This window comes from Protobothrops mucrosquamatus, unplaced genomic scaffold (assembly GCF_001527695.2).
Source record: "Protobothrops mucrosquamatus isolate PMUCROS unplaced genomic scaffold, P.Mucros_1.0 scaffold393, whole genome shotgun sequence".
Taxonomy (NCBI): Eukaryota; Metazoa; Chordata; class Lepidosauria; order Squamata; family Viperidae; genus Protobothrops; species Protobothrops mucrosquamatus.
In genome coordinates, this window is record NW_015386724.1 from 90,270 (window position 1) to 102,897 (window position 12,628).

The 12,628-nt window shown below is 39.1% G+C and overlaps 1 protein-coding gene across 1 annotated transcript in view; it reads right to left on the reverse strand.

Annotated features, from left to right (window-relative positions):
• The window catches only part of BIRC6 (baculoviral IAP repeat containing 6), a 146,088-nt gene that overhangs the window by 47,632 nt on the left and 85,828 nt on the right, over positions 1 to 12,628 (reverse strand). Inside the window, exons 56-62 of the mRNA XM_015815994.2 lie at positions 12,109 to 12,252; positions 9,260 to 9,389; positions 6,944 to 7,075; positions 5,014 to 5,181; positions 3,288 to 3,461; positions 1,973 to 2,169; positions 7 to 211 (exon numbers count right to left, since the gene is read on the reverse strand). Coding sequence (XP_015671480.1) covers positions 7 to 211; positions 1,973 to 2,169; positions 3,288 to 3,461; positions 5,014 to 5,181; positions 6,944 to 7,075; positions 9,260 to 9,389; positions 12,109 to 12,252 — 1,150 coding nt within the window. The remainder of the gene's footprint in view (positions 1 to 6; positions 212 to 1,972; positions 2,170 to 3,287; positions 3,462 to 5,013; positions 5,182 to 6,943; positions 7,076 to 9,259; positions 9,390 to 12,108; positions 12,253 to 12,628) is intronic.

Here is a 12,628-nt window from a genome sequence, read left to right on the forward strand (position 1 = left end):
GAAGGCGAAGAAATAATCCAAAAGCAGCCAAAGAATGAGCAGGTACGGGAGACATAGTTTGGACTGCCGATTTGATTGGTGGCGGTTCTGCTGCAATTGTTTCTGGGGCTTCATAGACCAGTTCTCCTGACTGTTCAATGGTAACCCATTCAAACTGATCACTGTCCTTCTGCTTCTCCTGGGTGGTGGATGTAACAACCGGAGCACTCACCTTCAGAAAGAAAAGAAGATGCTTAAAACTATCCTCTAAGATTGACAATTAAAAAGCACATTTTAGCTGGAAACTGTATCACTAAATAGTTCCTTGATTTATTTACAACACCCTTGATAACTGAATAACAGTAACTGAAAATTAAATTGACAATCAAGATTTACCTATTATTTAAGTATTTTTGAAAGTTTCTATGAAAGTGTCTGCGACATATTTTAAAAAGTAAGCCATATACTCAAATAAAACAGTTATGTTTTCTATCATGTAAGAGGAAGTAAATATACCAGTAGGAATTTTCTATTTTTATTTCCAGTGTTGGAATTTTAAAACAACTCAACATAGGACGAGGGCAATTCAGAAATAAACCTCCATTTGGTTATCAATGACAGACACTTGCAGATACAGAACTTTTATTATACACATTAGAAAACTACAACATTACATTACTTTTCGACATAATCGCCATTCAAATTGAGGCATGTCGTAACTTCTTACAAGGTTTGAAACTCCTTAGTAATAGTCACTTGGCGCCAAATCTGGGCTATGGGGTGTGTGTGATCAAAAACATCCCAATGGAACTGCTTCAAAAATTATTGGGTGCGTCTAGTGGTGTGCGGGCGAGCATTGTCGTGAACCAACACCACACCAGAAGTCAGCATGCCCCAACGCTTGTTATGGATGGCTCGTCTGAGTTTTCGTAACATTTCACAGTAGACTTCTGAATTGATGGCCGAGCCACGCTCCTTGAACTTCACTAACAGTACTCCTTTGGCATCTTCACATTTGGCAGGATTTTCTGTGGCAGAGGTCCCCAACCTTTGGGGCACCAGAGACCGGTTCCGTGGAGAGAAGTTTTTCTGCAGACCGGAGGGTGTGTGGTTTTATGTGCTTCCTGCATCCTGCGGATGGGGCTTTGCTTGTTTGTACGGACCAATTGCTGACATGCCGTGGCCCGATACTGGTCCACGGACCGGGGGTTGGGGATCCCTGTTCTATGGCACCACTTCCAGTGTAGTGTTGGTTCACAATAACGCTCGCCCACACACCACTAGATGCACTCAAGAACTTTTGAAGCAGTTCCATTGGGATGTTTTTGATCACCTCCCCATTAGCCCAGATTTGGGCTTTTAAAAACCATTTTTCTGATTTTCAAATATATATATGAGAAAAAAGGAGAATAAATATCTCATAGTGGTGGAAGAAATTATTTGGAAATCCAGATAAAAGTTTAGTAAGAGGATGCAAGAGTCTCTGTGCCTTTCCCTACCAAAAAATAGACATTAAGAGATCTGGAGGCAGTTTTCAATATTGAATTTCTTATTTTACATTAATTCAAGTTAAGAGGCATTTTCCAATATACCTGGGATAAATATGAGTTTGAAATCATGGAACTAGTATTAATAGCAAAATTTCTCATTTCTACAATTATGAACAAATACAACTGAGATGAAGTGCTTAGAACATTCTCAGATTCTGTGCCAGCAAGCCCTGAATAATTCCAGTACTTTTAATCATTATATTAATCTATCTCTACACAAGAAAGTTCCCTAGATTTTTTTTTAAAGCAGGGTACACAGAAGATTACAGTTATATGTAATAATTCTTAACTGGAATATAGATTCCAATGTTTATTAAATGCCAAGATAGAAACAACGACATACACGTTTGAGTACCTTAGCCACCATTAAGCTCATCTGTCCCATTCTTTTCAGAGATTTGAAACTTTTAATTAGGTCAATTATACATGTTCTTTGGACTTACTTGTTGAATCACATCTGGGTAAAGCATAGGAAGTCTTTCTGCAATGAGGGCCAACCCACCCATCCCAGCAAAAACTTGCAATGGGGACTGGAGCGGGCAAGTATCAAGAAAAGATTCATCCAGCACTGTATCCATGCATTCTTCAACCGGTGTGACTGCTTCATCTTCAGGGCAAGGTCCCAATAAATCTGCATGCTCTATTTGTGCATAACATAACATAAAAACAGTCAAAACTGGTAAAAAATACCATTAAATAACATTTACTTGGAGAGATTATAGATTTACACAGCCTAACACACTACTGTTTAGCTACAGTATACATTAAGTAGGAGACATATGTTTGGACAAATAGAACACTTGTAAATCTCTGCAGAAACATGCAAAATCAGAAAGTAGTTTGTCAAAGCCACTGGAGGCTTTCAAGAATAGGCTGGGCAGCCATTTGCTTGAGCAGAGGGTTGGACTAGATGACCTTTAAGGTACCTTCCAACTCTTGTTCTTCAGTAAAAACAATGAAAAAAGCTATGACAAGAATACTTCTGAGGCAAGAGAAAAATACTGAAAGTATTTTGAGTATTCTAATTCTGTATACAGAACTTTAAATTTTCTGTCTTTTTTGATTAGTTGAAAAAAAAAATACAATATCCCTGATCCAGTCAGAGCTGAAGAAGCTTCTTGGATGAGAAATGAAACGTCTTCAGAGAAAAACAAGAACGTCCAGTTGCCTCTTGAAAAAGCACCTTTAGGACAACCATGACCCGGATGACTGAGAATCTCCATAGACATCCCTGATTAAAAATCTTCATTTCTTAATTATCAACTGATTGAATTATTATTTTTACAGCCATCCTATTTTTACTAATATACTGAGAATTGCCATAAATGTTCTGGACATTTTTTTTTGCTAGGCACGATGCATGATATAGCATTGTGTACAAAATGGGACAAGAAGAATGTGCAAAATATTAATAGAATTGAACTGATTTAAACTGGAACAGTTTTGTATTCAGTCATTTTAGAAGTGTTTCAAGCCTGAAATAGTATCTGAATCAGAACTTTTAAAATTCCTATTAAAAAGTATGATGGGAGGGTCATGTCAGGTGATGGTCTAGTGATGGGTCAGATGTTACCTAGCCTGGTAACAGAAAGTTCAGACACCAACCCACAAGCTTGGTGAATGAACTTCCACTCTCATCCTACACCTGAGCTACAGATATTTGCCACTATTGTATAAATATTTCAGTAAGTTTATAAAACTTTATGTAAGTTTCCACATTTATGTGCAGTGCCCATATAAAGCCAATTCTAAGTATACCTTTTTCAGTATGTAGGCGCTTGAATGAATCTGTTTTTGAAAGACTGGGGTCCGAGATGACTTTCGAGCCAAGCTTAACTGCCAAGTCTATAGATCGGTATCCTTGAGGAAGCTTGCGGTCATACAACAGAGTCAAAAGCTGGGCAAGGGTCATCTCAGGTGGCAGCGGTTGACCTAAATCACATGAAGTTACAAGAAGCTCTAAATTGGTATTTAACTGATCAATTCAAATCATGATTTAAATAAGCAATTATCATTAGCACAATGAATAAGCAGCTTCTGGTTTTTTCATTTGCTAGGCCAGTGGTGGCGAACCTATGGCATGCGTGCCAGATGCGGCACTCACGCGCCATGCCCCGGAGATGGCAACCGTCCCTCTTCAACCAGCCGCCCGTTAACTCGCCAAGGTCCCACGTGGCCAGATGCATCCCAGCACCCATGAGCTCGTTGGCCTCTGTGGGGGCTGATGTGTCAGGCAGCAACCACCCCGGCCCCTGCCTCGCCTTGCCCTGTGACAATGGCACCACTGCCCTGCCTCACCTTGCCTCACCTCATCCCGCGCCTCCTGCCCACTGCCCCACCTGCCAGAGACCCCCTGGATCTCCCCCAACCCTGCCCGGCCCCCACAGGCGTCCCTCTCCACGAGCAACATCAAGGTGATCATGCCCACCTTGGCCACACCCACCCAATCTGCCATGACCACAGCCACGCCCACCCAGTGGGCTACGCCCATCTGGCACCCAGCGATAAATAAGTAGGTTTTGGGTTGCAGTTTGGGCACTCGGTCTATGAAAGGTTCGCCATCACTGTGCTAGGCAATCAGTTCCTATAGTACAGGGATGTCAAACTGCCAGCCCGTGGGCTGGACGCGTCACGAGGAAACTGCGCCCATCCCATTGCTGGCAGTGGAGAAAAAGTTTCGATACGTTTGACATGTCTGCTATAGCACATCCTTAAGCACGGTTAAGCTTCGTTTCTCAGATTTCCCAGTAATATTGAAAAAAATCTCTGTTACATGTAGTCCTTGACTTATAACAACAATTGGGATTAAAATTTCCACTCCTAATCCATGCGATCATTAAATGAGTCACACTCAATTTTATGACCTTTTCTGCCAAGGTCATTAAGGGTATCCGGCTTCTCCTATTGACTTTGTTAGAGGTCCCCTGGGAATGTTGCAGATGACATCACATTACCCTGGGACACTGCAATCATAAATACATGCTAATTGCCAAGCACCCGAATTTTGATCATGTGACCACAAGAATACTGTGACAGTTGTAAGTGCAAGGACCGGTTGTAAGCCACTTTTTTCAGCATCTTCATAACAGAACGGTTACTAAAAGAATGGTTATAATTCAAGGACTACCTGTATAAAACTACACATACAATATTAGTCTGGATAAATACTGAAATGCTATTATAATACTTGTTTAAGAAAATGTGATCAACACATATTTACCCAAACAGATTACTACACTACATCATATATTGAATCAAATAACTGATTCAAATGTAAGTTTATCCGTGAACACTAGACATGTCTATAATGCTAAGGTTACAATGTTGCATAGGACTATTTCATTTTATTAGAAAGCTTCTGTTTTTTAGATCAAGGTTTCTTTACAGTGAATCTGAGAAAATGTGCAGATCTTCAACATCATTTTATGTACCTTAGAATTCTTGAAAAACATGGTCTAATAAAAAAAAAAAAGCAGAACTCTACCTGGTAGCAGCTTATGATATAGGTGAAAAACAGGAACACTAATAGTTTTGCTGGAAGAATCATTTCCTGTGGCAGAGCTGCCTACTTTATCTGTCACCACTCTCCCTCGTCTTGAAGGTGGACGAGGTGGGGTGGACGATACAGCCCTTTTTGACTGAGATTTCAAACCTATAATGAAAGTGAAGGGTTACATTTTATACACTTTTCAATGCAACTCAACAATGTTTACACTGATGCTTAAAAGTTAATGAGCCTTTTAAATTTCTGCATAAATATAACCAAACCATGATCTGTTCTCTATACAAGTCCTAAAACTAGATAAAGAGAGCTCAATTAAAAAAACAACACATTATACTTATTCCTTTTATTTATTCGGGGAAATAATCCAAAGATAAATAATAATAATAATAATAATAATAATAATAATAATAATAATAATAATAATAATAATAATAACAACAACAACAACAACAATAATAATAGTAGTAGTAGTAGTAGTAGTAGTAGTAGTAGTAGTAGTAGTAGTAGTAGTAGTAGTAAAGTTGGAAGGGACCTTGGAGGTCATCTAGTCCAACCCCCTGCTGCTCATATATTTATGTTTGGCAAAAGCCTAACCTTCGTGACACAGGTACATGGAAGTATGTCTTGGCCTGAACAAAGGAGATATCTGAGGATGTCTGAAAAACAGTTGTTGATGGAAAAGGCTGGAAAAGGTTAAAAAACTATTGACAAGAGTTTGGACTGCACCAGGCAGATTGTGTACAACTGGAGACAATTCAGCATCGTTATTTCCCTCCCCAGGAATGGTTGGCCAACCAAGATTACACCAAAAGCAAGGTGTGTGTAATAATCAGGGAAGTCTCAAAGAAGCCCAGAATAACATCTAAGTAACTAAAGGCCTCTCTTGCATTGCTGAACGTCAGTGTTCATGAGACCCTCATCAGGAGAACATCGAGCAACAATGGTAGGCCTGGCTGGGCTACAAGGAGAAAGCCAATACTCTCAGAACAAAAACAAAACACGAATGCTGCCCATCTACAGTTTGTGAAAGACCACAAGAATAAGCCAGAAGGCCAATAAAAGAATGTTCTGCGGATGGATGAGACCAAAATAGAACTTCTGGGCTTAAATGAAAAGAGTTGTGTTCGGTGAACGCTGCATTCCAGCATAAGAACCTTATCTCATCTGTGAAACATGGTAGTTCAGTTTTGTGCTTAATTGGGTTCTCTTTAGTTTTAGGACTTGTGGGGAGAACAGATCATACTTGAGCAGACATGTTGAAAATTCAAAAGGGTTCAAAAACATATAACGACTGTCGTATTTGTAAGGGAAACACTATCCTACATTGTCCACTATGCCCACCTAACAGAGGTTGCTATTTGAATGTTTAGCTGGAAAGCATCTTCTACCCCAGGATTTTATATACATTTTTGTAGAGTCATCACTCTCCTCTTTTCCACAGGTCCAGCCTCATTGCACTCAGCCTATATAAGTAAAGGGCAAACTGTATTTTTCTTCCCTATCCAATTATTAATACTCCTTTCCCAAACTTCATTTAGTTTTGTTATCCGTCTTCTCAGCCTATCTCCATTCAATTTTGGTGGGTTTTTTTTCCCTGCTATTTCTTCTGGAAGGCAGGAGAGAGTTGTAGACTTGGAAACTTTCAGTGATCATGAAAAATGTTTGGGATTTCCTTTGTCCAATGCCATACCCAGTGCCTCATTCACCTTTACATTAATGCTTGAACACATGGCATAACTTTATTAAGTTGTAAACTACCACATTCCAATCTTCTGCCTAATGATTGCAATCCACCAGGATAGCTGACATTGTTTTAAAAAGAAGTATTAAATATAATATTAAAGTTAGCTTACTATTCTTCATACCATCCCAGTCATGATAACTTGACATAAAATAAAAGTAGACATACCAGATGCAACAACAACACTGTAATTGTCCTGAAACCCGCTGTCTGCTTTAACTTTCTCTTTTTCTTCGTAATTCTTTTTTTCCTTGTCTTCTTTTTGTTCACTAATTAATTTTGCTGTGATGCTAGGAGTATCTGAAAACAAAATATTATATTATGTAGAAAACATTATTTATTTAGTTATGTATCTAAAGGTGTATGTATACACACACAGACACACACGCACACACACACACTCTAGGACTATAGAAAGCATTTGAAAGAAATGCTTTGCAACAAAATGAAGTGGCTGTATGTGGACATGCATGCAGAGAAGGCCAAGAACAGCTTTCAACATAATCACATAAGCCTGCAAAAGAGATACTATAATCAAAGAGAGGTGGTGTGCTTGTGTGTGTGTACATTGTGAAGTACTTCTTTTGTACAAGATTTGTTCAGTAGTGAAATCAATAATAAATAGGAAGAAAATAAGGTGGAACTGATGCAACTTGAATATACATTCTGGTAATATTATTATATATTCTAAAGTAGGGGTCCCCAACCCTCGATCCATGGACCACTACCAGTCCGCGGCACGCCAGCAACCGGTCTGTACAATCAAGCAAAGCCCCATTTGCGGGATGCAGGCAACACACAAAATCATGCACTCTCCGGTCTGTGGAAAAATCTCTCTCCATGGTGCCCAAAAGGTTGGGGACCTCTGTTCTAAAGCCAGCCAAATCTCACCTTGGTCTTGCAACTATGAATAATGGGTGCTGTAGTTCAAACCAACAGGTCCCATGTTCTTTACATTTGCAATAATAATAATGATGATGATGATGATGATGATAAAAGTTAGAAGGGACCTTGGAGGTCATCTAGTCCAACCCCCTGCTCAGGCACGAAATCCTATACCATTTTAGACAAATGGTTGTCCAGTCTCTTCTTAAAAACTTCCAGTGTTGGAGCATTCACCGCTTCTGGAGGCAGGTTGTTCCACTGATTAATTGTTCTAACTGTCAGGAAATTTCTCCTTAGTTCTAGGTTGCTTCTCTCTTTGATTACTTTCTATACGTGGCTTCTTCTCCTGCCTTCAGGTGCTTTGGAGAATAGCTTGACTCCTTCTTCTTTGTGGCAACACTGCTATTGGAACACTGCTATGTCCCCCCTCATCCTTCTTTTCATTAAACTAGATATACTCAGTTCCAGCAACCATTAGTTATATGTTTGACTCTTCAGTCCCCTAATCATTTTTGTTGCTCTTCTCTGTATTCTTTCTAGAGTCTCAACATCTTTTTTACATTGTGGTGACCAAAACTGGATGCAGTATTCCAAGTGTGGCCTTACCAAGGCATTGTAAAGTGATATTAACACTTCACGTGATCTTGATTCTATAACTCTATTAATGCAGCCTAGCACTGTGTTGGCTTTTTTGGCACTGCAGCACACTGTTGACTCATATTTAAGTGATTGTCCACTAGGACTCCAAGATCCCTCTCACAGTTACTACTATTGAGCAAGGTACCCCCTATACTATACCTATGCATTTGGTTTTTCTTACCTAAATGTAGAACCTTACTTTTTTCACCATTGAATTTCATTTTGTTAGATAGCGCCCAATGTTCAAGTCTGTCAAGATCCTTCTGTATCTTAAGCCTATTTTCTGGAATGTTGGCTATTCCTGCCAGCTTGGTGTCGTCTGCAAATCTGATGAGTTCCCCATCTATCCCCTCATCCAAATCATTGATGAAGATATTGAAGAGCACTGGGCCCAGAACAGAGCCCTGGGGCATCCCACTACACACTCCATGCAGATGCAGTTCCATTGAGGACCACAAGCTGAGTATGGCCGGTCAACCAGCTATGAATCCATCAGGTGGTGATGCTGTCTAAACTTTCTAAATTATAGTAATATAATTATAGCTTTCTAAATTATAGTAATATATTGGTGAAATATTTTTTTCTCTATAACATCTTTCTAAATATGAGTTTTGAGCAGTATCTGGTTCTTAAATATTAAGTCACTTTAATGAAAAGACTGCTAAATAAAGAATATTACAGAACAATACAGATGTACTCTTCAGCCCTGATATAAATACACCTTTTATTATACATTCTACCACAGATAATTCTGTGTTGAGCAATAAATTAATACATGAAATAAAATGCATTTATGTATAAATCCATCAATGAAAGGCTTCTTTCATACAGAGAGAGAGAGAGAGAGAGAGAGAGAGAGAGAGAGAGAGAGAGAGAGACAGACAGACAGACAGACAGACAGACAGACACTTTTTTCCATAGACTAGAGTAAAAAATACCTATTTAATAAAAGCAACTTACCTGATACTCGATCAAGAACCTCTGCCAGTGTTGTCGAGACTGGCAAAAGAAGAGTACGGAACTTGTGTCCTGCCCCATACATTGGATGTTGAATTATGTGGCTGGTAGCATTGATTCTTCCTTTATACAACTAAAAGTTAAGAAACATAAAATTATTTTAAGGATTTAGAAATAAAAAGGCCGTAAACATTTCAACGTGTGTGTTTGTGTAGAATCTGGGATTCCCCCTAGACTCACAGCTCCTGCTCAATGAAACTGTGGCTGGGAGAACTTTTGCACAGCTTCATCTCGTGTACCAATTGAGTCCATTCCTGCATTGGCAGGCCCTGCTTATAGTCACTCATGCACTAATCACCTCCATACTGGATTATTGCAGCATGAAACTGCCCTTGAAGAGTATCCAGAAGCTTTATCAGCTACAGATGCTCACTCTCTTCCTGTTTCTGCCTCCTCCCCCATATGTGTATGCACACTCAGCTGAGGTGTGGCTCCTGTTCCGGTCATCTCCTTTCCAAACTTGCTAAGGCACCCAGCAAGCTTCTCTCTCTTTTTGCAGTCTCTCTTCTCCTCCTCTCTTAGGAGCAGCACACCAGCAGTGAGCAGCATGCCCCAAAGGAACAGATCAAACCCCAGAAAACTGAACTTTCCAAGACTTGAGAATGGAAGGGTGGGGGCTTTTTTGAAACTATCCATTTACCAAAGCTTGGCCAAAAATAATGAGGAGGGGAAAAAATGAAGGCAAGCAGGGAGGCAGCCTCTGAAATGCTAGTGCACCAAGTCAAGTTTGGAACAAGCTGCACATGGAACACCCCATACCCTGGTTCACTTCCTTTTTCTTTAAAGATCTTTTGTTCTGAGGGTTCCTGGACAGGGTGGTTGGCTGGGGAGGGAGAAAACATATGAGGAACGGCTGCTGGAATTGGGTATGTCTAGTTTAACGAAGAGAAGCATGAGGGGGGACATGATAGCAGTGTTCCAATATCTCAGGGGCTGCCACAAAGAAGAGGGAGTCAAGCTATTCTCCAAAGCGCCTGAAGGCAGGACAAGAAGCAATGGATGGAAACTAATCAAGGAGAGAAGCAACCTAGAACTAAGGAGAAACTTCCTGACAGTTAGAACAATTAACCAGTGGAACAACCTGCTTCCAGAAGTGGTGAATGCTCCAACACTGGAAGTTTTTAAGAAGAGATTGGACGGCCATCTGTCTGAGGGTTTCCTCTGTCTGAGGGTTTCCTCCAAGGTCCCTTCCAACTTTATTATTATTATTATTATTATTATTATTATTATTATTATTATTATTATTATTATTATTATTATTATTATTATTATTATTATTATTATTATTATTTGGTTCTTTTGATCAGATAACTTTTTCTTTTTGGGTAAATGTGTGACTGGAGGTTATTTGTCAATAGCAACAGAAAGCCTATCCTGTCCAGGAACCCCCAAAACAAATTATCTTTTTATTTTTTTAAAAAAGAACAGGGATGTGGGGTGTTTCAGGGACAACTCTCCAAAGACAAGCAGCTTCTTTCAAACTTGATTCCAGGAACTAACACCTCAATGTGCCAAGTGCTTAGGCAGAGGGAGTAGAGAGATAACAGGAACAAAGAAGTTGCCACTGGGCTGGTGTAGCTCCATCCCTTTTATCATTGTGGAAATCCTTAAAAACCTGGTTATATTATCAGGCCTGGGAATGGGAGACATGCTTAGATGGCTCCATTGCCGAAGCAGCCATTTTTACCCACTCTTTGCCTAGGGGTTATATATTCATTTTTATATTTACCGCTTAACATGAATTTTATATTTTTGCATTTGTTGTTTTATATTATTGTTCCGTGCCAACCAGAGTTGATTTATGTGAGATGGGAGGCTAAACAAACTGTATTAATAAATAAAATAAATAAATAAGCTCTAATGGATGCTAGTTATAGAATACTATTTGATTCGGGGGATTTCAACAGCTTACAAATGAGCTGAGTAACAACTAAATTAGGACATTCTCAAAATATCATTTTGTACAGTATAACTAAATTCCAGTCCCAGATTTTATTTTGACACAGTAACTAAACAAAGAGTCCAGAACTTGAACACCAACCATCACTTCTACCATCACCTTATTTGCCATATTACCTAATTAATAATTCTAAAAAGTACAGAAGTTTTGTGCTGTTTTTATGACCTTGAGTTTTTAAAATAAATAGGGTATACTGTTTTTATTAAAGCACTACTAAAAAAAGAGTTCAGAAATAGATTAATTACAATGATTTACAGTGAATAGCTACCAAGATGAAACTGATATTCTAAACTTCTTTACTTGAAAAGGAAAAAAGAAAGGAATAGCACATGCTACACAACAAAAAAATAATAGAGATGATCTCATTATTCAGGAGCAATGAATGGCAATTGGATTAAGTAATTAACATGGAAATGGATTACACTAGTAACTGAAGCATAATTAATATTAACAGATGGTAAAATATAGGATTTGTCAAGATATGAGAAGCACACATTCTTCTTCTTTTGCACCTTATGATTTCAAGTTATGATTTCTAAATTTTAGTATAAGGAATTCTATAGAACAGGATTATGCATATGGGCAACTTACAGAATCAGTGATTATTATGAATAAAATTGGAATAACTGTATATTGTAAAAGAACTGTGTAATATGTAGTTATTGGTTGGGCAAGGCTAATCTACATCATCAGGGCTGGAAAATATATATTTTAATATTTCCTTTTTAGTAGGAACTGATGTTATAAAGTTTTATTTTCAACCTACTGTGAGTTTTACTTAGCAATGAGGGTAGGTAGCAGTGGTACTCGTGGATGTGGGGAGATTACTTACTGGGCAAGGTGACTGAAGAAACATTGTCACTTTCTCATCCTCTAGCATCAGCTGCAAAAAAAGCCTTCTAATAAACCCTGAAATATTTCCAGATGTTGGGAGATTGCTTCTTTGAGGAGAGGAATGGAAAAGTTCACAAAGAACCTATGAAAGGAATGAAAACAAATTTAGGCAGACGTATAAGTATCCATGAGCTATGAATATTTATTTGGTTGTATCTACAATAGGGCATACATTTGTTGATCTAATCTACAACAGGGCATACATTTGTTGATCTATCAGTTTCCCCATTTTCCTTTCCTTAAATCAGCTTCAGCAGAATTAGGTCCTTTAGACCAGTGGTTCTCAACCTTTTTAATGCCGCGACCCCAACCGGTCGTAAGTCGAGGATTAAACCGGCCATAAGCCGAGGACTAAACCGGTCATAAGTCGAGGACTACCCAACCGGTCGTAAGTCGAGGACTTTCCCTGCCCGGGAGCACCGCGCATGCGTGATTCCGCCCCCTGCGCCGGCCGAGGC